The sequence below is a fragment of the Equus przewalskii genome, chromosome 3, assembly GCF_037783145.1.
Source record: "Equus przewalskii isolate Varuska chromosome 3, EquPr2, whole genome shotgun sequence".
Taxonomy (NCBI): Eukaryota; Metazoa; Chordata; class Mammalia; order Perissodactyla; family Equidae; genus Equus; species Equus przewalskii.
In genome coordinates, this window is record NC_091833.1 from 112,208,807 (window position 1) to 112,236,222 (window position 27,416).

At 49.1% G+C, this 27,416-nt stretch overlaps 1 protein-coding gene across 14 annotated transcripts in view; it reads left to right on the top strand.

Moving 5' to 3' along the window:
* Positions 1 to 27,416, top strand: part of SLC2A9 (solute carrier family 2 member 9) — a 225,984-nt gene that overhangs the window by 47,050 nt on the left and 151,518 nt on the right. For all 14 annotated transcript variants that reach the window (XR_011538319.1, XR_011538320.1, XR_011538321.1 and 11 more), the window contains 2 exons: positions 13,620 to 13,780; positions 27,108 to 27,232. Coding sequence is in view for 10 of the 14 variants with exons in the window: in XM_070613243.1 (XP_070469344.1) it covers positions 13,620 to 13,780; positions 27,108 to 27,232 (286 nt within the window). In the remaining 4 variants the exon portion in view is untranslated. The remainder of the gene's footprint in view (positions 1 to 13,619; positions 13,781 to 27,107; positions 27,233 to 27,416) is intronic.

A 27,416-nucleotide genomic window follows, 5' to 3' on the forward strand; every position in this document is an offset into this window, starting at 1 on the left:
TGCCCATCGCCCTGGAAAACAACCCATACCGCCACGGCCTACAAGCCCAGGGCATCTGGCACCTAGTGGCCGCGCTGCTGTCCTCACCAGCGCTTTCCCCCTCACTCTCTCATTTCCATCCGCTCGGCCTCCCGCCCCCACTGCTGCTCCTCAAACGCTGGCACCCCAGGGCCCTCGTACTTGCTGTTCCCTCTGCCTGAAACGCTCTTCCCCAGATAGTCCTCTGCTCTCTCCTTCGATTCCCTCTCGCCTCTGCTCAATTGTCCCCTCTTCAGAGAGGTCTTCCCTGACCAGCCCAACCAAAATAGCACCTTCCATCACTCAGTGGCCTCTTAAGCTTATTTCTGTTTATAGTATTTAGCACTGCCTGAGAGATTATATATTTATTTGCTTCTTATCTATCCTTCCCCTCATTTTATAATTTAAGCCCCATGAAGACACAGACTTCATGGTTTTCTTGCTTCTGTGGTGCCAGCACCGATAACAGGAAGCATTTATAATAAATATTTGCTAAATGAGTAAATGGATACATTTAAGATTTTTAAAAAAGTTCTTTGTGTGCAAATGCAGTTCCAAGGCAAGTCCCTTAGGCCTCCTTGTCCCCAACCAAATTTTCAGCTGTGAGTCTGTCCTATGTAAAAATTCTAGTGCTGCCCATACCACAGTCACACAGATGGGGACTTGAACTCAGGTCCATCTCGTGCTAAAGTGTACCTTCTTTCTGCTCCACCAAGCTGATCCGCTGGAGCTTTTGGGTTTTGTAGACCATAAGGTCTTTGTCCCAACTACTCAATTCTGCCTTTGTAGTGAGACAGCAGTCATAAACAATATGTCAATGAATGGGCAAGACTGTGTGCCAATAAAACTTTATTTACAAAAACAGGCAGTGGGCCAGATTTAGCCCACTGGCTGGGCCGCTGTTTGCTAACCTCTGTGCTAGAGGTTCTAGGAAAGGTGTCCTGTGGCCGCCTGGTGTGGTTAGGACCTCCTGGCAGAGAGCTGGCTGGCATTATGAACAGTTAATCCACAAGCAGTGAATTTTCCTACAGATGGTACATTTCCCAATATTTTTTGCTCTTTTGTTCATTTATTGCTGTGTGTCTGAGCCTTTGTCTTTTCTGTTTCCAATGACTAATTCTAACTGGCCTGGTACTGTCTATCTACCTACCTACCTACCTACTTATCTGTCTATCTAAAGCATTCTGATGTCCTTGTAAAAGGCTGTGCAAAATTCGGGGTTAATTTACATACCAATCAAATCTAACGTAATTGCTTGAATTTTCAAGCAGTCATGAATGCAAGTAAAGATGCTAATCTGAAATCTGGCAAATGGCCTTAGATTTATGCCATTTTAAGACTTGACCTTTAGCAGGACAATGTCGCTTGCCTGGGATCTGCTTCATTACTGCTGCTACGATAATCTGGGGCTGGCAGAGTTGTAGTGGGAGAGGTCCTCTTGGTTCTTGAGGGACCCCAGTGTCTGGCTCCCACCTGAGAGGGCAGGGAGGGCTGGATGGAGACCTCACAGGCTTGGCGGGGCCGTGGTTTCTGGGATCCTGGGGCTGTTCTCCAGGAGCTGAGGGGGGTGCCCATCCTTGGGCAGGCACCGCTGGTGCAGCTTGGGCGAGGTCATGTGTCACCACATAGCATGAGTCAAAACTCTTGTTCATGGGTGTTGTCCAAAGAGTCTACAGGAAGATTCTGGAAGCAGTGTTCTAAAGAAAGGCAAGGTCTGAGCCTGAGTAGACAGTATGGAGGCCAGGCTCTGGTCCAAAGGGGACCTGCAAAGACAAGGACGGTCCCAAAGGGGATGGGGCTCAAGCATGACCAATCACAAGGAGCATCTGGTGAGGAGTGGCGGGCCTGAATACATTCCTGCCCGAGACTCATGCAGGGCCTGTGGCTGCAGGATGAGCCCACGGGCATGCTGCAAGGGGCCTGAGAGAGTGGCCAGCCTCCAGCAGGATGACCACTGGGGTGGACATTCAGAAGAGTCACCAAAAAGGACCAAAGTTGAGCTAAATGAATGTGTTGAATAGGAGGCATGAGGGAAAATAGGAATTAGGAAGCAAACAGAGAATGCTGTATCTGGGAGAACAGATGGAAGGTGGGTGGGAGGGATGGTTTAGGGCTGATTCCAGGCATGGAGAGTGAACACTGGCTCCTGTTTGCCCGGTTCCTGGCCTATAGTGCAGGCAAGTGCTTGGAGGTTTAGCAAAAGGTACAGCAGACAGGATTCTGCAGGGCACTGTCATTCCAAATCTTGGTCATTTGTTTCCCCGGCGCCCAGCAGAGGGCCTGGCGTAAAGATTTGCGATGCCTTTAGGCGCTGCCTTTAGGTTCTGACTACCCAGAGGTGGGCCAAATTCACAGGTTAAGAGCATAGCCCTCTACAGACTGCCCTTGCCTCAGACGACCGCTGCAAGCTCAGGGATCCCAGGGCCGCCCACAACTCTGACCAACTGGTTGCAGATTTGGGGGTTCCCACTACGCCCTGAGGTTTGATAATTTGCTAGAATAACTCGCAGAACTCAGGAAAGCACTATACTTGCAACTACAGTTTTATTTTTGCAGAAAGGATACAAATCAGAACCAGGCAAAAGAAGAGACACATAGAGTGAGGTTGGGGTGGGGGTTCCAGACAGGAAACTTTTGGTGATCGCCCTGCAGGGAGTCGGGATGCAATGCACCCCCCAGCACATCGATGTGTCACAACGCACAGAGCACTGTCCACCAGGGAAGGTCACCCGAGCTTTGGCATTCAGAGTTATTATTGCGGTTTCATTATTTGGGCATGACTGAGCAGATCAATCTCCAGTCTGCCTCCCCTCCTTGGAGGTAGGGCTAATGTCACCTGGCTCCCAGCCCTAACCCTCTAACCACATGGTTGGTCTTCCTAGCATGGCCGCCCCCAACCTGAGTTATCTCATTTCTATAAACCATTAGGTGGGGTCTGAGAGGCCCCCCCACCATGAATAACAAAAACATTCTGATCACTCAGGAAATTCCAAGAGTTTAGAGGCTACCTTCCAAGAACCAGGGAGAAAGGCCAGCCAAATTCTTAATTATACAACTGTATATTGTATATATGCAATGTATATTATACAAATGTATGTTCAAAACATGAAAATACTAAAAAAAATTTGTTAAATGAATTAGTGAATGAGAGAAGGGCGGACTGGGAGAGAAAGAATGGATGAGAACTTTTGGGTCTAACTGCCTCACTCCTATCAATTCGGATTTTGAAGCAAAACCAGCATCCACAAAAATAATAGTGAGTGGTTTGGCTTTCATAATGAACTACTCGCCTTTCCAGGGATTTCTGATTGGTGACGTTTGGTCTTAGTATTTAAACCCAGGCTTCTGCAGAACAATTCATTTGACTTCCCATGAATTTCCCAGCAGAGATGAAATATTCCATCATTTTCCTCTCCCTGCTCCTTCTGTAAGGGAAAGTAAACAAGTGGCGATAAAGACTTAAATCATGATCTCTCTGCAAGAGCAGAGCCACCCCAGTTAGCCTCAGACATTAGAAGCTGCTCAAATGAACCAGTGAACAGAGGGCCCAGGAACGAGTGAGTGCTGGTCCTTCGCTTCATCCCACCCCAAGCTGCGGTTTTAGCGACTGTTCTGGGAGCCCTGACGTTCTCAGAGAAGCAAGGGCACGTGGCATGTGGCAGGGCACCCCGGTGTGGCCTGAGGCTGGTTCTCAGGAAAACTGAGAAGGATGTTGTGTAAAGATCCTGTGAAAGACGCGGGCGCTGGACAGGTTGACGGCGGCGCAGTGGGGCTGGGCGTCTCGGCGGCAGAGGGCCGAGGTCACAGGAGAAACCTGTGCCTCCTGTCAGAAACAGGTGGTAATTACTTTGATGAAATGAGTGTCTCTGGTTAATTTGAGCGTGGAACGTGACTGCCTTTGGTTTTTGAACCTCAGAGTCTTTCTCTCTTGCTCTTTTCTTTCTTCTCTCTTCCTTTTGCCTCACCTTGTCTCACTACATATAAAAGCAAAACAGGCTTCTATTAGAGAAAGCAAACAGAACAGGCAGACTAAATACTAAAACGACCACTATGAATCCCGCATGGCAGATATTGTGGGGATAATCCCCTTCTGCAAAGAGAGGAACCCAGGAGGAGAGACACTGAGTAACTGGCCCACGGCCGCTGGGCCAGTGGATGGCATCCTGTGTCTGAACAAGACAGTCACAACCTTGGCCCCACCCAGAGGCCACTTTTAAGACTTTGTCTAAATCTACTCTTTTTTCCAAAGAGCGTCTTTTTTGGGGGGGTTAGTGTTTATATTGTGAACATTTTCATGGGTTATTGAAAATTCTCCATCCCCAGGATTTCTAATGGCTGTGAATTGTGCATCATGTGGGTGTCCCATCTTCCCTTTGAGGTCCTCTTAGGTCGTTTCCCATTTTTCTGTGGTGTAAGGTGCTGCTGCCTTGTTTAAATTGGGAGCTGTGAGTCATCGTTTGCTTTGGTTTGGTTTTAATCAGAGCTGGCAGAGCTGCTGGCTAACAGGAGAAGGGGGGCCTTTCCAGGCCTGGGGGACTTGGGTCTGTGTGTTCCAGACAGTGGGTGCCACCCCTGCCTGCTCCCTCCCCTAGGCTCCCCAGCTTATTGGAGCCAGGAAGCCCGCATCTTTGATTCAGAATTTTCTTATGTCATAAACTTCCTCTGGGAAAGATGCCTCTGTTGGATGTAGAGGGGAAAGGACCGTGGTCCCGTTAGGGCTGGGGGAATGGAAGCTCTGCTGAGAGAGCTGGGGCCCCTCTGTGCTGTAGTCAGACAGCCAGCAGAGGCCCGCAGGCCCCCCAGGGCGGGCAGTCGGGAAAACCCGGAGGGAGCCTGTTGGAGCAGGGCTGCTGGTGGGCCTGGGAACATTCTGATTCTGACCCACGGCAGAGAGACGTCGAGATTTTCGAGCACCTGCTCCATGCCGGCATCATTCTGGGGACTCCACACCCTTGTTTAATCCTTCCAGCAGCCCCACCTGCAAGCTGGGGTCCTAACTCCTGTTCTACAAAGTAAGTCATTCCAGAATCAGTAGTCAGAACCATCTTGCTGAACTGGATCGGATCAGATGCCCTTTGACAGCCCCTGTAGCTTCAAGACTGGTTTTTGGCAGCCATAAGTAATTTGAACAGAATGAAAACACTCGCCTTTTTCATTCCAGCCGAGCGGAGGCCATGCTGGAAGGAGAGGGAAATGTCACAGGTCTGCATGAAGGCGCCCCCCCTCCCCCCCCCCGCCCCGCCTCCCCAAACACAGCTATGCAGTCTCCCAGAAGAATGTTCCAGCAGGAGAGAGGCTAAGGATTAATTTTTGTAGAATAAGAAGGCTATTTGGGAGGGCACACACTTCTCTGCTTCTGCCTGGGGCCAAGTAGAAAATGGATCTTCCATCCTTCATGTTCTGTATAATTAAACCCGAGGGTCAGGCCACGCCCCCTCATTGCAAAGCTGGTTGAGCGGGGAGCCCAGAAAGCTCTGGAAGTCTTCCTTGCCTGACAATTGCTTGCGATGGATGCATCCTTTCTCATCGCGTTCGGTTTTCACTCTGAAAGCCCGCCATGGGAGCAGAATATTCTCAGGTGTCTAGAAGTACAGAGGCTTCTTTCCTGCCCAGTTAGCCACTCTCCTCCAGGGGACTCAGGCAGCGGGGAGGAGAAAGCCACCGCAAACATGCAGATAAATGTCAAGTCAAAGTGGCTGCTGGACCTTTTCCTTAGGTCCTGAGAGGTGTGTTGGGGTCCCCAAGACCACCTCCAGTTTTGACAGTTCACTCGGAGGACTCATAAGACTTGGCGTGTAGTCCTGCCCACGGCTGCGATTGCTTACAGTGAAAGGATACGAAGGAAAATCAGCAAAGAGACAAGGTGCGTGGGGCAAAGTCCAGAGGAAACCGGGCACACGCTTCCAGAATCCTCTCCCAGTGGAGTCACACGGGATGTGCTTAGTTCCCCCAGCAAGAAGTAGGACAACACGTGAAGTGTGGGCCACCGGGGAAGCTCATCAGAGACTCAGAGTTCAGGGTTTTTATTAGAGGCTGGCCTCATGGGCACGTTCTGCTCAGCATGTGCACAATTCCTCACTCCCAGAAGGAAAGCAGGTGTGCAGCATAAACCACACTCTTGGCACAGCCTAGGCTCCGTGAGCCACGCCTGTCAATTCTGGGAATGGTGGGAATCCTCTCGAAATCCAAGTTCCCCGATGCCAGCCCGGGGCCAGGCTTGCAAGCAGGCAGTTTCAGGCTGGATGTGTTAACTTTTTCTGCACCGGAAGCCTTCTCTCCGGTATCCAGGTGACATTAGGTGGCACTGCTGGGCTTGTGGAATTTTGTCCCTCTGTGGTCCTTCCTTCAAAGAGCCTGGTTTGTAAGGACTTCCGTATCTTGCTCGCTGTGCCTGTGTCTTCAGCAGTGTGGGCGGTCTTTGCAAATCCCTGAGCAGCTGTGGGCATGACCTGCTGTGGTGTGCCTCGAATGGTACGTGCACTCGGGCCCTCCACAAAAGCGTTCTGTTTATATATATTTTACAGCACTCCTGAGAACAAATTTAGGAGAATTTATGACAGGCTTTCTGTGAATCAGTAAGGAGCATTAATATTGTAAAACAGGCTACAAGGTAAGTGGCCTCCCATTGTCTGGCAATTTCCTGTCATCATTTGCAGGCTCTAAGCCAGGTCTTCTGGCCGGGAATTGCATAGTTCAATTTATGGCCAGAAGCTTGACCTCTGAGTTGTTGGCTGGGGACATAGTGATAAACTATTCATGGATTCCTAGACGTGAGAAATAAACGAGGCTAGGCCCCTTATTTTACCGAGCAGAAATAATGATATCAACACCGCTGCCGGCCACTCCAGTTTCTGATTTTTATGGTGTGCTCCTTGTGGACCCAGCACGGGGCTTTATATTCATTCTCAGATTAAATCCTCACAGTAACTCTTTAAGGAGGGAAATGATTTAACAGGTGAGAAACCTGGGGCACAGAGAGGTTAAGTAACTTACTCAAGATCACCCAGCAGAGAAGTGGCAGAGATGAGAGTTGAATAAAGTGGATTCTGAGGGCCCTTAACCATTGAGCCCCTGGTGGTAAGGAAGCAGGTTTGTGGAGCCAGATAGAAGGACACAAGAATGGGCCTCTTGGAAGCAGGCCCAGTAGAAAAGTGAAATGAGGAATCCATGAATGAGATGGGCTAGAGACTGGCTGGCACAGTGATCTTAAAACTATATTGTATTGCAGAATACTTTTTTCAAATGGAGTCTTACAAGTTCCCCCCAAAATAAAAGGAAACGTCTAATTGGAGGCCTGTCTCTCCAAGCCTGCTTACCCTTCCTGACTTCGCCTCAGTCTTTCCTCCTCCAGGCAGCCTTGTGTCGCAGAGATTGCCATGGCAGGGGCTCTGCAGGCAGGTTGACTGCGTTAGGGTCAATGAGCTGCTATAACCAACAGCCCCTATATGTCAGGGCCTTAACACAGTGCGAGTTCGTCTTCCATTCCTGTCGCCATCCAGAGCAGGTGAGTGGGGGTGCTCTGCTCCGTGCAGTCGCTCAGGGGCCCGGGCTCCTTCAGCTGAGTGGCTCCACCCTTCCTTAGGGCTTCGGAGGGCTCTGCTGGTTCCCCTGTGAATGACCAGCCTGAAAGAAAAGGGAGTGAGTGAGGAGAAGGCACGCAAAGGCTGAATCCCTCCGTGGAGGTGACACACATCACTTCTGCGCACACTGCCTTGGTCTGAAGTAGTCGTGTGACCCCACCCTGATGCAAGGCACTGAGAAATGTGACCTGGCAGTGTGGCCAGGAAGAGGAGAGCACAGACACTGTCATCGTGAGCAGGCTCTGGAGTTCCACAACATTCTGAATGGCTTCCAGATGCATTTCTCAACTCCAGAGTTCTCTGCTCTTAAGGAAACTTCACCGGCTGGCTGCACGGGTTAGCTGAGACGCGGGATACAGATGTGTCTGGTCGATGCTTAGCAGTCAACCAATCTTCATTCCGTGTCTCTTCTTCCCTAATCCAGCTTTTCAACATGCAACCAAGGTGTGGATACAATCAGTTTTATAGTTTCTACACTAAGAGTAGGAATAGAAGAGTGGTTAAGAGATGGGCTCTGAAGCCCAGCTGCCTGGGTTTGAGTCCTTGGGAGTGGTGTGACCTTGGGAAAGCCCCTGACAGCTCTGTGCCCCAGGTTCCTCATCTGCTTGAAAGAGAAGGTGAAACACAGTCCCTGACTCAGAGGGTTGTGGGGGGCTGACGTGAGCTCACGTGTGTCCAGGTCTTAGAATAGTGCATGGCATGCTGTAAATATGATGTCTGGGTTACCTTTTGTATTATTATGTGCTGACTGACCCACAGCAGAAACCCAATTTGAAACACAGTCATTGAAGTACTTGTTCTATATCCCGCACTACAAGTCGGTGTTCTCATTTATTAGAGCCACAAATCTCAAACTCACTGAGGGTTTATGCAAATAATTAGCTGAACGGCCTTCATCATCTGGCTGCTGCTGTCCCAGGGGCCTTCAGGCTGCCTTTCGTGGAGGCCTTTGCTGAATTCACACCTGAAGGAGACAAACAGTTAACCGCAAAAGGCGTCACTCTGAAATGAGCTTTCGGGGGCCGTGTGAGGAGCGTGTTTCTGCAGGGGCACGGGCCATGCTGCGAGTCTCAGCCTGCTCCCCTCTCTGCCAGGCTTCCCTCCTCCAGCTTCCCAAAATCGAAATAAGGAATCTCTGCAGAGGCTCCCAAAGAAATGCCTAGCATGCACGATAGGAGGGCACCCCGTCTCTCACCGGGCTCCTGAATGGCTAGAAGAGAAAAGAGAAAATGTCCCCAAACAGCAGCCTTTTGGTTTCTATACTTTAGTTCCTGGAAACTGGTCGTGGCTGCAAGCATGGTGATGAGAGGCTGTCTGGAGTGGGTCTTGGCAAGGCCACCGTTGCCTGAATCAGTGCAGGACTGCAGTGGGGGCCACGGTCACATCCAAGGATGACCCTTTCTGCCCGGGGGTCTCCTGATTATTGGGTGGCAGGAGGGGTGCCTTTGAAGTTCTGGATACGCATTCCTTCTGCCGTCTTCTCAGAAGGGTCTCAGTGCTGTAAATACTTGCTCTAGCCCTCGGGCATCCTGCACCCGTGCCTTCCTGTGGCCCCGCCATCCCTTTGGCTCAGCAACTGTCTCACTGTTTCTGCTCCTACACTCTGTGCTCCTGAGGCTTGTCGCTGTGGCACTTGCAGGGCCTGACAGAGTGTCTAGCCCATAACAAGGGCCTAATTGGTATTGACCTCTAAGTCAATAAATGTCCTATTGGACTTAGCTGCTTAACTTTCGTGCCATCAGCGTGAGATGAGGAGTCCATTAACGGGTTGTTGCGATGGGCTCTGAAGTCAGGCAGACACTGCGCAATCTCCCTCCACCACAGATTAGCCACGTGTCGGTGGGCAAGTTATGTAACTCTCGGTTCCCTCATCTGTAATGAGGGTGTCTCCCACGAGGGTTGTCGTGAGGATAAAATGAGATAATTTATATGTTTTGGTAGCGTTTCAGTAGTTGTAAACAATAACAACAATTTTGTCTGATTGAAGCTGAAAAAGAAATTGTTGAAGAAATAGTGAGCGGCTGGCAGGGTTGCTGGGCAGGCTGGCGAGCCAGGCTCAGAAGCTCTGCACACCCCACAGCACACCCAGAGCAGGTCCTGGAGGGTCCCCTGCAGTCACCACTGCTGTCTACTGCACTGTTGGCGTAGGACGCCGCAGCTCCCACAGCCGCTGCCCCCAAACCCAATCCTGCCGGAGCTCCAGCCCCATTTCTTAGCCTCACACAGTCATACAAAGTCCAGGCTCTGATTGGTTGAGCCTTAGTCACACGTCCAGTCCCTAGTTGCAGAGGATGCTGGGAGAGCAGGTGTCTGGCATTGTCAACCTCTGTAGTGATGAGTGGGCTCTGTTTCCCACGGGGCTCATGAGACAAGAAGCTCTCCCAAATGGGAAGGGGGATTGATGCTGAGTAGCCAAAATGATGACAGATGGCCACTGGAGTACACGAAAACTGAGTGGTCAATGTTAGCTTAACGTGCAGCCACTGACAGCACGGTACCCACTCAGAGGGGCTGCACGGAGCACCTTGGTGAGTCTGACAGTCGGCTGTTACGGAGTCCCAGTGAGAGGGGAGGGTGGCCTGGACGGGGTTGACAGGTGGACGTGGTGAGAAGTATTTTGGAGGTAGGGCAGAGTATTAATTTGCTAAGGATGCCACAAGAAAGTACCACAGAGTTGGTGGCTTGAACAATAGGAATTTCTTCTCTCACAGTTCTGGAGGCCAGAAGTCCAAGATCACGGTGTCGGCAGGGTTGGTTCCCTCTGACGGCTGTGAGGGGGGATCTCCTCCAGGCTCCTCTCCCTGGCTTGTAGACGGTTGCCTTCTCTGCCTGTGTCTCTTCACATCATGTTCCCTCTATGCATGTCTCTGTGTCCAAATTTCCCCTTTTTATAAGGACGGCAGCCGTATTGGATTAAGGATTAAGGATTTTCCATCCTAATGACCTCATTTTAACTTGATTACCTCTGGAAAGACCCTATCTCCAAATAAGGTCACATTCTGAGGTAGTGGGGGTTAGGACTTTAACATATGAATTTTGGGGGACACAATTCAACCTATAAAGGGTAGGGATGAGTCAGAATGGCTTAATTGAGGGGCATGGATCGACGGCAGGAGTTAATGATGAATTCATGGGTTTTGGCTGAGAAACTGGAGAATGGTGGTGCTGTTTACTAAGGTAAGGAGGAGAAGATAAGAAACGGAGTTCAGGGCCAGAGGCCCAGGTGACGGTACTATCGCACTCTCCAATGATTGAATTACTTAAGGTGCCTATGCCCAACCATGGCCAATAGGACATAAAGAGAGGTTTTCTAGAGGCTTCTGGGAAAGTTCTTCTTGACATCATGAGATCTCTAAGAGCCAGGACTACTCTCCCAGTCTTACATGAGTGGAAAAGCATGTGGCCAAAACTGCCAGTAGGAGCCATCCTACAGGTATGAGTGGATGCTGCCTTAGGATGAGGGCAAAACTGTGGAAAGCAGAGTGAAACAACAGGAAGCACCTGGATTCTTTACCATGCTACTGAGACACCAGATGAACAGTCCTGAAGCTCACCCCTCCTGTGAGTTTGTATCTATATAAGCTAATAAGTGTCCTTGTTGCATAGCTGTTTTGAGTTGGGATATCCTGTTGCTTGCAGCTAAAAGCATCCTTAAACAGTACAACACATTATCAGCTCCAGTGGACTAGACGATCTTCGGGATCCCGAGCCGTGTCTGGTTTATGTCTGTGTCCAGCTCAGGTCCCAGTACTCAGCACATGTTTGTTGAGTGAATCAGTGGATGATGACAGATCAGAACGTCTTGTATATTAAGGCATGGAAACTTCATCATCATTAGGAATAGTGCTAGTTGTCGATAATATATTCTGGCCTCACTCCTTACTATGAGCAAGGTAGTTATGGAGCCAGAAGGAGAGAGAAAATGGGAAGAGGGTAAATACCTCGCAGAGACAGGGTGCTACCCTCCTTTCCTCATCTCCTCCATCAGCCTGTTTGCTTAAGCCAGAAACCTGGCCGTCTGCTGTGTTCCTCTTTTGCCATCCCCAACACGCCCGCTCCCCAAACCTGGAGCCAGTGACCCAGTTAGTCCTGTCCCGTCTACTCTCAGAACATCTCAAATCCATCTCCTCCGCTCGTCTCCACTGCTTGGTCCAGGCCACCGTGATCTTGGACTGCTGGAGTGGCTCTCAGCAGGGTGCCAGCCTGCTCTCCAGCTGCCCTCTAATGCCCTCGCCACGCGGAAGCCAGAGGGGTCTTGTGAAAAGGCGAACCACACATGTCCCCCCTCTGCTTAAATCTCTCCAGTGGTTTCCTACTGCATCTGAAAAATCCGAATAACAAGCAAACTCGTTACCATGACCTCTCAGGCCCCATGTGACCCGCCCTTTCCTGCTCTTCCAACTCCATGCGGCCCGTTCTTTCTCTTACTGGTCCCGTCCCACGCCACTGGCCTCCTTCACTTCTGTGGACATGCCGAGCTTTCTTCTGCGGTGTAGTCTTGGCACGTGCTTTTCCCTCTACTCTCAGTGGGCATCTGAGTTGTTTCCCGTTTGGGGCTGTAATGAGCAATGCTGCCACGGACATTTGGGTAGATATATCCTAGTGCAGATGGGAAAGAGTTTTTTAGAGGAATTTTTTAGAAATGGAAGTTTCTGGGTCCTAGGTTAGGGACATCGTCAACTTTACTAGATGATGCCAAACTGTTTTCCAAGATGGCTGGACAAATTCAACTCCCCCCATTAACCTGCCGATCGATCACTACTTAACCTTAGCAGATGTGTTAATTTTAGCCTCCTGGGGATTGTGTGAGCTCTACCCAAGTGCTGGGCACCGCTCCAAGCTCCTGTTTGACTCTCACAACATCATGCAGTGTCAGTGTCATCATTCCCATTTTGCAGATGAGGAAGCCAAGGTTCAGCTGGCTTAAATCATTAGCAAATCACGATGCTGAGATTCAAGCCCAAATCTGTGCGACCTGAACTTATGATTCTTCTGCAACGTCCTATGCTGGCTATGGAGAGATCTGTGGGCCCATATTGGGGGCGGTGGATAACTGAGCATCTTGGGGATGGAATTCTCTTGGGGAGCTTAGTGCCATGACCTCAGTCTTTGGTGCACATCAGAATCGCCTTGTCCCCATCTCAAACCCCCTGAATCAGAATTGACAGCAGTGGAGATCTGGCGAGTGTGAAGTGGGTATCTCATTGTGGTTTTAATTTGTGTTTCCCTGTTGACTAACGATGTTGAACATCATGTCATTAGCTTACTGATCATGTGAATTTTCTTTGGAGTCTGTTCAAGTCTTTCGTTCATTTTTAATTGGGTTGTTTATCTTCTTCTTATTGAGGAGTTCTTTATATATTGTGCGTACAAGTCCTTTGTAGTTATATGTGTTGCAAATATGTTAGTGCAGTCTGTGGCTTGTCTTTTCATTTTTTGATGGTGTCTTCTGAAGAGCAGAACACTTTAATTTTGATGAAATCCAAATGTTGTTCTTATTCTTTTTGTGCGTGTTTCTTTATTATTCTTTTATGGTTAGTGGGTTTTTGTGTGTGTGTATTGTATCTTTGTCTACCCAAGATGGCAAATATTTTCTCTTACGTTTGGTGTGTGCATTTTTAACACATTTCCTAGGTGACTGCTGTGCACCAAAGTTGGAGAAGACTGGCTATAATGGTTATCCCATGTTCGGAGTTGGATCTGAGTTTGTTCCACATAAATACATATGGCTCTGCTTTTTAGAAAATCAAGTGCTTAAACAGTCTCCCAGTTTTGCCACTTCACTGAGCAAGTCACTTTGTCTCTCAGAGCTTCAGTTTCCCTAACTGCAAAATGAGGTAAAAATGGCCCCCATCCACAAAATTTGTTAGAAGCGTTCAATGACATAAAGCTCAGATGGAACTTAGCGAAGTGCCTGGCATGAAGAAAGTGCTCTATAAAAACTATTTTGTTTCTCTGCTGGCTGGCTTCACGCCGCAGAATGGAACAGAAGGACTAACATGGTTTGTTGTTTGTTTTCAGTACATCAAGGCCTTTTACAATGAGTCGTGGGAGAGAAGGCATGGCCATCCGACAGACCCGGACACTCTGACTCTGCTCTGGTCTGTGACCGTGTCCATATTCGCCATTGGTGGACTCGTGGGGACGTTAATAGTGAAGCTGATTGGAAGAGTTCTTGGAAGGTCAGTGGGGGCCAACTCTGTGTGGGGACCTCCTCCATAATGTTCATAATATGTCTGTATCATAGTCAGGATCCCAGCAGGCAACAGAATTCCATCCAGATGGTTCAACTGGAGACATTTTAATGCCAGAAGGGCAAGGGGAGGAAATGGGGCACTAGAGGTCAAGGCAAAGTGAAGCCGTGGACGGTGGGCTGATGAGCAGGAGCTGAGGTTGCAGAGGGAAAGGGCTACGTCGGAACCCTATATTCCAAACAGGCAAGGAACATGGAGGAAACACCCTAGCTTCTCTCTCTTCCCACTCCCAATCTGCTGCTGGCTCCTCTCATTGGTCAAACCCACGTGGAAGCCAGAAAAACCAGGAGCCTTACTGAAGCAGTCCAGGAGGTCCAGGTCCCTGGGCATGGAGCAGGGGAGGGAGGGAGGAGGTGGATCTGAGTGTAGGGGCAAGTGGAGCAGTCAGCACCGTGTCTTAGAGATTGTTCCATGTAAATACATAGGGCTCTGCTCTTTAAAAAATCAGGTGCTTCGACAGTCTTCCATTATATGACTGGATGATAATTTATTTAACCATTTCCCTTTTGATAGACATTTAGGTTATTTCCAGTCTCTTACATTACAAATATGGCTGCAGTGAGTATCAAAAACTTTGTGTTGAAATTTCCCATTTGTTTTCTCTCCAATCAGATCCACTTTACCTCGTGAGGTTCATTCCTTGCTTATTTTTGGCATAGACTCATCTCAGATCAGATTGATTTATCAATAAGTTCCCCCAAATGTTTTCTTTATATCCTTGCTCATAACCTCTGGGAGATACTGAGGTTTTAGTGGAAAAAGCAGAGTCTCTGTGGCATTCATGTCTGAACTTGAATCATGAGTCTTTCCCTCCTAGCTGTGTGCCCTTGGCCAAGTCACTTAATGTACTTGAACTTCAGTTTCCTCATCTGTAAAATGGAGACAATTCTTCCTACCTTGCCAGGAACGTTCTAAAGGCTAGAGAAAATGAAGGAAGGAGTATGGCCCATTAGCACTAGCTCAATAAATAAAAGCTATTATTATTTACCATATTATTTACCATCCTCCTCATCACCTTGACTTCCATACATAGTGGGTGTTCAACAGATCTCCATATTGCACTGACTTGAATTGGACAGGAGATTCAACAGACCCTAGGAAATCCCCCCAGACCTTGGGGCTACAGACACACTGTTAAGAAAGGTGCTACCGATTTCTTTACAGCTGGCCTCACATCCCAAACAAGGAGCAAATTAGAACTGATGGTGTTTCAGAGCAGGCTTTCTGAAGGCTGGGGCAGGAAGCCATCCTGAAAACATCCATGTGGTATTCACGAGGGTCTGTGGTACCCCAGTGAGGTAGGCGAGGTGGTGATATTTTCCTTATCCCCAAGGCCACTTCCAGGGCGGCGCCTAATGGGAACTCAGTACCAGGGAAGCACATCTATTGCATAATGCTGTGAAAGCTGCCCTTTTCTAAGGTCCCCCATGCTCCAGGCACTCACAGACACTCTCTTGTTTAATTCTCTCTACTCTGTGGGGTCTACAGATGGAGAATGGGAGTTGAGAGAGGTTAGGGCATCTGCCAAACTCAGCCAGCTCACACGGTGCCTGAGCTCGGGTTGGAACCAACACGTGTCAGCCGAAGCCCCATGATCTTTCCACTAGTTAGTTAGATCTAGTCAGGGCCCTGCTGGCAGCGGAGCTGTAAAAGCCATGACCGTTTGACAACAGGAAGTATCTGGCTGCCCCAGCTTGGCACCACTGGCCAGGGTCTCTGAGGCATTGTTGCTCACCCTCTGGCCCAATCCGGGCTCTGCAGTTAGAGGGAGTCACCCTGGCCTTAGGTTCTGTGGCCTGTGAGGTGTACCTGCCTTACATTGGCCATGGCACCTGTACCCAAGGCTGCCCTATCAGAAGGCTCTGAACCCCAGCACGTGGTAGGGGGAGAGGCGCGCTGGAATCGGGGTCAGGATGCCATGGCCCAGCAAGCGCTTTGGGCCTTGGGACTTTGTCACCTCACCTCTCAGCCAGCGCTTTTCTCACGTGTGAAATGAAGGCAATAAAAGTGGCTTTACTACCCTCAACAACATGGCAGCAAAAAAGCAAAATGAAAGGGGCTGGCCCTGTGGCCGAGTGGTTAAGTTCGCGTGCTCCGCTGCAGGCGGCCCAGTGTTTCATTGGTTCGAATCCTGGGCGCGGACATGGCACTGCTCATCAAACCACGCTGAGGCAGCGTCCCACATGCCACAACTAGAAGGACCCACAATGAAGAATATACAACTATGTACCGGGGGGCTTTGGGGAGAAAAAGGCAAAAAAAATAAAATCTTTGGAAAAAAAAATAGCAAAAGGAAAGCAAAAGAGAAAATGCATTGAAACATACTGAATTTTCGAGTAGTCCTAGGACGAGAGAGATTAGACCAAAAGGTGTGGTGCTTATGCCCCAAGCAGTGGCCAATTCCTTTTTTCATCATTATTGGAGTAAAAGTTGAATTGGGGTGAAGTCTCAGCTTGAATAGTAGTAACTCTGTTGGGAGGAAAAGGAGCAAAAATTAAAGAAGGCTACCGTTTATTCACCTTGGGCTACATACCCTGCTTGACATATGATGTATCATTTACTAGTTGCAACTCTCGTTGGTATCATTGTCCCTGTTTAACAAATGATGAATCTGAGGCCTTGAGAGGCCCAGCAACTTGCCCAAGGCTGCAAAGAATGCAGTTGACCTGAATTTCAGACCCAGGACTGTTTGACCACAAGCCTGCGCTCTTCCCATCGCATGGTGTGATGGCAATTGCTTCCTGGGGTCTCGTTGTTCATCTCCCATGGCGGCTTTTCAGGGGGAAATGGAGGCTGGGCTCAATGTGTGAGGCTGGGCTGGGGTCCAATGCAAGGGGCTCAAACGTGTGACTGGAAGGAAAGTTTGGGTAGAGCAGACAGTCCTCGGAGTCAGATGGGCCTGGTCACTGGCACATCTAGCTGTGGGGCTGATCCTGGCTGGGACATGTTGGACTCCTCTGTGATCTGGGAGAGGGGTGAGGACAGGGGAGCAGAAGGGGCCAGCAACCTTCTCTGGAGATGAGCCACCCCCATTATCTGGTCTCAGGGATGTAGGTTCTTCGTCTCCTAGAGTCTCTGGCTTGCAGAATTCTGGCCATAGAGAATTCTGGTTGAATCCCCACCCCTCGTTTGGGGTCACCTATCATCTGCTTACATGGCTCTAGTGACAGAACCCTCATGAGACAGGACGGTGACTATGTTGGTGCATGGACGCTGGCTGCAGGCCCAACTTTGACTCTGGATTCTGATGCTCGCCATTCATGGGGCCATGTGTGAGTTACACGAGCTCTCTGAGCTTCACCTAGTTCACAGTAAAATGCGGGTAAAGTAGTGGCCATGTCTGAGGGTTGTCATGAAGATTAACTGAGATGGTGAATATAAAGTGCTCATCTCAGAGACTGACTCAGAGTCAGCACCCAACTTCAGTTCACGAGCATCATCGTTGTCATCCCCATCACCGTCATCACTAGCTCTTCCTGAGCTGGCTCATTCCATTGCTTGGCAGAGCCAATTATGAATTTGTCATTTAAATTTCACTGAAATTGGCCTCTTTACACCTCCCATTGGATCTAGTTCTTCCCTTTGGGGCAAAGCAGAGAAATTATGTAAGAAACTACAGGGAGGGACACTCACATGGGCTTTGAAATGAGATCCTGGGTCAGATTCTAGGCCAAACCATGTAACCATGTCCAGCCATTCAGCAAACATTTTCAAGCACCTCCCCGGAGCCAGGCGCTGTTTTTGGCGCTTGGCCGCCAGTGACAAACAAGAGCGCAACGCCTGCTGCCCAGGGCTGATGCTCTGGCAGGCGGGCAGGCCCTGAACGATTCATCCCGCGAGTCATTATGACTGCGGGAAGCGCTGTGGATGGGAAGTAGAGATCCAGGAAGAGGCAGCTGGCACGGGCCTTCATTTTTGAATCCGTAAAGCTCAGATAAGCAAACCCACCTGAGAAGCAGCTACGGGGTTGAATGAGGGAATATTTACAGAATGTCTCCTGTCACTTGGAAGGCTCTTTGAATGCCTGTGACGGGAATCCAAATCAAACTGGCTTAGGCCCAAAAGGGAATTAATTGGCTCACATAACTAAAATATAACTCAGTTGAATCCAATAGCTTGTATGATATTGTAATGCAATCTGTCTTCTCCGTCTCTCGGCTCTGCCTTGCTCTGTGTTGGCGTCATGCTCAGGGCATCTCCCCATGTGGGAGCAAGATGGCCCCAGCAGCTCACGATGACATTGTTCTTGCTCAGCATCCCCAGCGTGAACTTCTTCTTCCATTGGTTCTAGTTCAAGTCCCAGGCCTCGATCTCATTTTCTTGAGTGAGGTTGCATGCCCTCAGGGCTTCTCAGCCAGGGCCAGTTTTGCCCCATCAGGGGACATTTGACAATATCTGGAGACATTTCTGGTTGTCCCAACAAAGGGTACTACTGGTATCTAGTAGAGGCGAAGGATGTGTTTAAACATCCTACAATGCACAGGACAGCCTCCCACAACAAAAAAATGTTCCGGCCCCAAGTGTTAATAGTGCCAAAGCTGAGAAATCCTGATAAGGAACATCCTAATGCACTTTCACATTACGGTACCATGTGCCATTCCTGGAGCCACGGTGGGGGCAGACGTGACCACCCCCAGCCCCCACACTGTGAGTGAGGGCAGGAGTGTTTCTTGGAGGAGGTTCGAGGGACCCTCATTAGAAGGGGGATGGATATTGAACAAGCACCAACAACCAGTGTCCTGTACATCATGCCAGTCAAATAGCAGGTTCTCGAAAGTATTATTTTTCTCCTCATCTTTTTCTAGTTCAGTCTTTTAAAATGTGTCTTTATTTTAAAGTAGGAAAGAATGTTAGTTCTCTAGATGTCTGCTGGAGGAGCCCACAGTGCATGTGGCAAGCGTGTATTAGGCAGCTGGGGCCGCCATAACAAAGTTCCTACAGACTGGGTGGCTTGAACAGCAGAAATTTCTTCTCTTACAGTTCTGGAGGCTGGAAGACCAAGATCAAGGTGTCAGTAGGGTTGGTTGCTCCTGAGGCCTCTCTCCTTGGCTGGCAGATGGCCATCTTCTCCCTGTGTCCTCACACGGCTTCTCTCTATGAAGACACTCCTGGTGTCCCTCCTTCTTCTCGTAAGGACACGAGTCCTATTGGATTAGGGCCCCACCCTTATGCCATCATTTACCCTTTATCACCTCCTTAAATGCCCTATCTCCAAATACAGCCACACTGGGCTAGGGCTTCAACATATGAATCTGGGGACACAGTTCAGTCCACAGTAGAACGCATACGCTGGTTGCTGACCCTCTCTTCTTTCAGGCTGGAGTGGTCTTAGGAAGTGGGGTCCCCCAGAAGCAGAGCCTGAGACCAGGCTTGGGATATGCGTGTGTTGTTGAGGGACGGCTCTTCAAGCGTCCCCTTTAAGGTGAGGGAAGAAGAGAGAAAAGGGGAAAGAGCCACCCCACGTGGTGCTCTCAGGTCCAGGCTGCCCTTGGCTGGTCCACGGGGAGTCTGAAGCATGAATCCCACCACAGAGCTATCCTGTCTGAGGCAGGGGTCTGCACCGGCCTCCTACCACTCGTCAGTTATTGGCTTCAGGCTGCCCTGGTGGAGGCGGATCTGTCTTCTAGGGAGGGCAGTCTTCTGGAGAAGGTTCAGCTAGGAGCCTCCATCAGCCATACACACAGATTAGGGGATGGGAACAGAGATCTGAGAGGCAGAGAGATACCAGCTAGGACACCTGATCAAGCACTTGCTATATGCCAAGGACTCAGGAGTGAGCAAAGTTGATGAAGTCCCTGGGGTAACAGCTCTCCAGGCAGAGGGAAGAGCAAGTGCAAAGGTCCTGGGGGAGGAACGGACTCAACTTCTTAGAAGATAAGACAGAAGTCAGTGTGGTTGGGGCTGAGTCAATGGGTAGAAAGTGAAATCAGAGTGAGGTAGAGATCACTGGGGTCAGATCCTGAGGACCTGGTGGGCAGGGTTGGGATTTTTGCTTTGACCCTGAGCAAGATGGAAGGTTACTGGAGTGTTAAGAACAGATCTGACTTACGTTAGAAAGGCTTGCTGTTATCCGTGGAGCCGGGGAGGCTGCTTAGGAACATCTAGCAATAACCCAGAGATGACATGGTTTGCACCAGGTGTGTTACAAGACACAGCGAGAAGTAGTGAGAATTTGTTTGAATTCTGGACATGTTTTGGAAGTAAAAAAAACAGGCCTTACTGATGGATTATGTGGGAAGTGAGAGAGAGAAATTTGGGGCCTGAGCAACCCATGGATCGTATTGTATTTTGAGGTAGGGAAGCCCTTGGGAAGAACAGGGTTCTCGGGGAAGGAGGAGGGGCATATTAGGAGCTCGGCTTTAGGTATATTAGGTTTGAACTGTCTGTTAGGCCTCCTAGTGGAGATGTCGAGTAGGCAGTTAGCTTTATGGGTCTAGAGCTCAGGGGAGAGGGAGCCCTCCAATAATCAGAGGGTTGGGAAGATGCTAAGGATCAGCCAACATGGTTGGAGCAGATCCACCATTGAGTGAGATCTGGAAGGTGAGTGAAAGAAGGAGGTGGTGATCAACCATGGCCAACACTGCTGAGAAATGAAGACAAGGGCTGAGCTCTGGTTGGTGGGTTTAGCAACATGGAAGTCTCTGGTTTCCTGGACAAGAGCCATTTCAAGGGCACAGTAGGGGAGACAATCATTGGAGTGTGTTTAAGAGAAGGAGAGAAAAACTGGAGACAATGAGTGTAGATGGCTATTTCTGAGGAGTTTTACTCTAAAGGCGAGCAGAGATAATGGCGTGGCAGGTGTAGGATCAGGAGAATTTTTTTGTTTTCTTTTAAGATGGGAGCTACACCAGCATGTTAATGAGATGTTCCGCCAGAGAGGGAAAAACTGACAGTCAGGAGCAAGAGGTGAAACTTGCTGAAGCAATGTCCTTGAGCAGGTGAGAGTGTGGGGAACAAGTAGGTAATGGGAGGGATGGGCCTCAGCTAGGAGTGGGGAAAGTCTGTCCGTAGGAGCAAGAGGGAAGGCAGAGTGGAGGCAGATTGACACATGTGGAGGGAACACGTATCTTCAGACTGGAAGGATCTCTTCTGATTGCTTCTGCTTTCTCGGTGGAGTAGAAAGCAAGGCCATCAGCTGAGAAAGAGGACAAAGGGATTTGAAGAGAGAGAAGATGTATGAAATAGTCCTTGAGGAGAGCCGGAGACTGAACAAACCAGGAAACTATAGAATGGTTGCTAGGGAGCCCTAAAGACCCCTTGAGATTGGTGGTCATGAATTTCAAGTGAGACCAATCAACACAGTGGTGTGTTTTTCTCCAGCCAAGCTGAGCTGAGTGGTGCATGCGCAAGACAAGCCAGGATCTAATCAGGGTTGGGGTTCTGCCAGGCACATATAATGAAGGCGGTTTAGTCCAGGAATTGAGGGTGTTCGAATGTTTAAAATGATGGACAAGGAATTCACGCTGGATAAGCAGAAATGGATGGACACAAGGAAGGTGACAGATGATAGAAGCAATGTACCATCTTGGCTTATAGACTTGGTCGGTCTAAAGAATTGCTGGAAGGATGTGTGGTGGCCGCCGTATTTCCAGAGCTTCCCCATTTTACTAGGCCTCAACGAAAAGTACTTTGTAAATCCAAACTGGGTAGTATTCCCCGTATCTTCCACTAATTGATCCTGGTCCTGTGTATCACATTAAAGCATAAAATAGTCGCAGGCAGCTCTCACCCTTTCCCTGAGCCTTCTCTTGTCCAGGCTAAATGTCCCCAGTGCCTTTGACCATTTCTCAAAGGACATGGTCTCCGCTGTCCTCATCACCCTATCCCTCTTCCCCGCGTTTGGCCCCTTCTGCCGAGAGCCTATGATCTTCTGGGTTGCACAGGGAAGATACTACACCACTGGAAAAGCTCAGAACAAGGAATCCAGTGTCCCTGGTGGATTTCCAAGGGGGTGCTGGAGCTCTGCTCTCAGAAACCATGGTGCTGATCCCCCTTGTTTCTGTTGCCATGTTCATCCCTGGGAAAAAGCAGAGACAATGATTAAACCCCGTCTCTCAACCCTAGTGAGTCAGCTTTGCGAATTATTTGCAAATAAGGTTTCCATCCTCACTGGGTTGTTGTCAGGCTGGAGGTTATTTTGGGAAGGAATATATTAATATGATGAACTTGCGTGGAGGGTGTGCAACCCTGGTTGCCAATGTTTCAAGTCAGGCTTGAATGCGATTTTAACGTTCCCTGCAGAGCACAGAATACACCGTTGGGTTCAGTGCCGGAGCTCAGACAGGAGCCCTTGGCCACGTCCTTGGCTCCTCTCATTCTCTCCACCTCAGTCCACTCCCTCAACGGATCCCATCAAATGGCTTCAAAACACACTGGGATCTGACCACATCTCACCACCTCCACTGCTACCATCCGGGTCCACAGCTCTATCGGCACTTACCTGAGCTCTTGCAGTAGCTTCCCAGTCAGTCTCCTTGTTTCCACACTTACCCCTACAGTCCGTGGTCAACACAGAGGACTGAGTGGACTTGTTAAAATATAAGTCAGGCCATGCCTTTCCCCTCCTTGGAATATTCCAGCGGCTGCCCATCTCAGGGTAGAAACCCGGTTGCCATGGTGGCATACAAGATCCTCTGCGAGCTCCCCTGCCTCTTCCCCCCACCTTCACCTTCTGCTGCTTGCTCTCTGGCCCTCCAGTGCCTCCAGCCACTCTGGCATCACTGGTGTTGGTGGAATAGGCCATGTCTGGCTCTATGTACCTCTCTGCCAGGATCGCTGCTCCCCGATATCCATATGGCTCATCTACTGTCATTCAAGTCTGTGTCACCTTCTCAGGGAGGCCCTCTCCGGCCACTGTGTGTAAAATTACACCCCATTCCCTGCTTCAGTTTCCTCTACAGCATCTGTCGCCATCTGACATACTACAGATGTTTTCTTTTTCCTTGTTTATTGAGAAGAGCAGAGGAGCAGGGACTTTGTCATGCTCATGGCTGTATGCCAGAACCTAGAATGCTGTTCAGCATCCAGTCCACACTCAAACATATGTTGAGTGAAGGAATGTCGGTTGAATGAATGAATGAATGATTATGGAGAGAATGAATGGCTATGAGTGAACATGGTGGCCACCATTGCAGGTAGCTTAGTATTGTGGTTACTGGAATGCTAGGTCTCCCATTAAATAGCATGTGACCTTGGCCACGAACTTAACGTCTACATCTGTTGTCTCCTGGAGGAAATAAGGTAATGAGCTAACCTAACTCATAGGGTGTCCAGTGAGTATAAAGCACTTCGAACCGTGCCGGCACAGAGTGAGCCCTCAGTGAATGTTCGCTATCACCATGGGTGTAATTTTATTTCTTTTTTAATTTCCTGGGGATCCAAATCAATTCCAGGTGCCATTCTAAGCACTTTATGTAAATCATTTGATTCTCACAGGAGTCTTACAAGATAGACGTTATTATAGCCACTTTACAGGTAGAGTTGACCAAGGCTCAGAGAGCATAAGAAACCTGCCCACAGTTGTTCCGTTAGCGTGTGGCTGGGCTGTCCAAGCAGGGACCTCATTGATGCGCCTTACATTGGGGCAACTTCACCCAAACACAGGGAGGCGGGTGAATTTAGTGGTGGGAGATGAGGTGGTCCTCACCTGGTAAGAGCGTCTGCCTCCTCCTCTGTGAAATGACAACTTCACGAACACTGGCAGCTACGGGTATTAAAGATGAAAGGAGGTAATTTCTGTAAAAGCCGTGCTCTTTCTAGTGCTGTACCAAAGGGATCTCACCGAGTCTGCACCAAGGATTGGGATTCTCTAGGGATGGACCCAAGAATCTCTAGTTTTATGAGCTGTTGGTGAATCTGATGAGCAACCAGGCTGAGAACCACTGAGTACTGCAATTTTTATGATTATCATTAATATCATCCTAGCATCCAATGTCCAGTTTAACGGTAGTAAGGAAGTGGAGAAAGTGTATACGAATAGGACTTGAGGCCTGACTTCTAACCAAGCTTTTTGTTGCTCACTGTCTACAATTATAGAATATATTGTTTTGTCCAACATCCAACAACCCTACGAATCTGGCCACAGGATTCCTCTCCCGCCTCACCCCACCTACAGCCTCTCCACAAACTCCTCTTATACCGGACTCTACACCAACAGGGATTTGTCAGTGAGAGGTAGAACTGGGACCTATAGATGGAGCTACAGGGAGAATATTTTGGCTTGTCGTGAGAAGGCAGCTTTACAGACAAGCTGCTACAACCTGTGGGATGGAAGGTCAAAAGGGAGAGGTGGCGTTACTGGGGTCCAAAAGCCAGGGCCACACGGTACAGGGGGGCAGGTTGCTGGGACTACAGAGAGAAGGCTGTGGCAGTGGAGGAGACACACCTGCAACAGGAGCACAGGGAGAGGGAGGGAAATACTCTGCTTCTCCCTTCCCCTCCCTCAAGACTAACATCAAGCCTCTCATTGGCCAGTCCTACCAGGAAGCTGGAAACAGGGAAGGCTGGGAAGTGTAGTTTCCTTCGAAACAGCAGGGCAGAGAAAGGAGAAGGGATCAGAGGACCGATAGGCAAATGACAGGCACAGTGCCCAGTTATACGCTCTTATAGCCTCTACATCTTTACTTCTAGAAGCCACAAATTGTGCTAAATGCTAAATGACTTTTGTGTGACGATTTATTTGACGTCAGTGTCCCTAACTAGATTGTAAAGCCCATGAGGGTGAAGACAGAGATGGCTCATATTCCTGGTGGTCTACCTGCTGTCTAGCACTCCCTAAATATTTCCTGGTGGATATGCGAGTGAAAGCTCCTCAGTGAGGTCTGGGTCTCCCCACCACTCCTTCCCACCATTGCCCTGCTTTCTCGTAAGACTGACCCGTCAGTTGCTCAGAGGACCACGGGAAAAGGCCATCAGGGAGCAGGGTATGGTCTTCATACTTTGAGGTTCCACCAATAACAGAGATTAGTACCTTCAGGCTCATCTTTATTGAATCTGAGTCTGTGAGAATCTGCGGAATCTGGAGTCTGCCTCGGAATAAGGGAAGTTAGCCCACATTGGAATTTTTGTTTTAAGTCTCTGCTAAATCATTATTTTTTTCCCATCAAGACGTTCATTTAAATTATTTTTTGGAAGGTGGGATTTTTTTTTAAGAATTAATACAGTCATGTAGCTTAACTTCGGGAAGGACCAAATGAATGTAAAGTCAGAAGTTTCCTTTTCATTTCTGTCCTCTGGCCGGTCAGATCCCTTCCTGGAGGCAAGCAGTGTTATCAGCGTTTTGTGTATCATTTCCAAGGTTTGTGCCGATCTCTGCACACAAACACACACACATATATTTCTTTATCACACAAATTGTTGTATATGCTACACAAAGTTCTCTACCTTGTTCTTTGCACTTACCAGTATATCTGGGAGATCTTTCTGTATCAGAATATAGAAAGCTACGTCTGTTTTCATGTCTGCATAATGTACCACTATATAGGTGTATCATAATTTATTTAATAGTTCCTTGTTAAAGGGTGCTAGGGTTGTTTCAGTCGTTTGCTGTTACAGGAGATGTTGCACTGGGCAGTCTTTGTACCATCATCATTGAGCTGCAACAGTCATTAACTTGGAGATTCTCCAAGAAGATGTAGGACAGGGAAAAAAATTTAACGGGAATCTTGAGATCAGGCAGAAATAGTCGGAAGAGCTCTGGCCTGGAAGTTAGGAAATCTAACTCCTAAAAGTAATAACAAAGTCCCCTTTCAAATCCATAGCTCCTTTCCATTTATAAAACAATTTAAGATCTGTTAACTCATTGAGTCTTTAGGGAAAAACTTACCCAGCAAGAGGCTGAGATGTTTCCTCAGCTCCTGGACTCACTGGTTGTATGACCTAAAACAAGCTTCTAATTTGTCTGTGTCCTGGTTAACTTATCTATGAAACAAGGATAATGGTAATACCCACCTCATGGGGTCATTTTGAGCAGTAAATGAGCTACTCATGTCAAGTACTCAGAGTGGCATCTGTCATATGGCAGGAGTTCCATAAATGTGAGTTGTCATGATCATTTGGCAGATGGGGGAAGGAAAACACAGAGCGAGAAAGTACCAGTCATCTGGCTTATGGAAGATAGAGCTGGTGTGGGAGCGCAGGCCCCCAGGCCCCTGAGCAAGGCCTGCTTCTCAACCATGAGGTCCTAGGGATTTGTTCATAAACAGTGAGAGTAGTCCTGGCACAGAGTAATTCAGAGTAATTACTGCCATAGGAATCGGCGGACCTTGATTGAGGGGGTCAGTTCAGCCTCACACTCAGTGCTGTCGTTCATCAAATCAAAGATGCCACTGGGTGTAAGAAGCTTTGTGATGTGAACCACTGAGAAAGAAGGAAAGAAAAACCCTTGCCCACTCAAGTCCTAGGATGCTGTGCTGGTCACCAAGCTGTTGTCTCTCAGCTCCACAATTCCCCGTCTGTGCTCTGCCCTGTGAGGCAGGGGCTGGAACCTGCACACTTCATCTGCCCTTTGCCACTAGGGGGGACTGGGGGAAGAGGGACAAGGAGTTTGGACCTCTTGTTTTGCCTGAATTCCCTCCCAGTCCCAGCGGTGACTTTGGCAGTTGATTCCAGTTCCCAGCTTGTGTCCACTCCTCAGAACTAGACTCCTGGTGCCCTGGAGGGAACAATCCTAGGGAGCCAGTGCCCACCCTGGAAGTCCTGAGCCAGCTCTTGGGGTCTCCCTTCCGAGGCCCCGAGGTTTTAGCACCATACTGGCAGCACTCCCTCTTCAGAGGTCCCCCTTTTAGACATCTCACTCCTCCCATACCTGCTTAACCAATTCCCTATGTTAAATTCTCTCTGTTAAAATAACCAGAGTGGTTTCCATTTTCCTGCCTGGACCCTGACTCATGGATTGTAAGACACATCTTAACTTCAGAAATTTTAAATGAAAGTGTTACAATCAATGAAATAAAATACTGCAACAGGGAATTCATAGACTGTCAGGGCTGACAGTACCTTTGGAGGTGACCTAATCAACCCCAGTGGTAAACCCAGAAGGAAGTGCCTTCCTCAGGGTCACATAGCCAAATGTGACAGTGGGGGGACAGTGGGGGTCTGGACCCTGCTCCTGACCCTTAGGCCAGTGCTCTTTGCACTGTGCTTGTATCTTGCTCTGCTGACCCTTCTGAAGGGCCTGACCCCTGCTCCTGGGACGGACAGGCCCGTGACAGCCTCGTGGTGTGGTGTCCTCATCAAGCCTCTCCTTTTCTTCCAGGAAGTACACTTTGCTGGTCAACAATGGGTTTGCGATTTCCGCTGCATTGCTCATGGCCTGTTCCCTCCAGGCAGGCACCTTTGAAATGCTCATCGTGGGTCGCTTCATCATGGGCGTGGATGGAGGTGAGACTTCCTGTGGTGGGAGGGGGCAGTAACACAGTCCTGGGGGTGTTTCAAAATGTGAGGAGTGTTAGGAGTTGTCATGTGACTGGGCCCCTACTGGTATTGAGTTGGCCAAGACCAAGGATGCAGGACCCCTGCATCAAGTGGGGCCATCCCATGGGATGACCACTCGTGATGCTCTGGC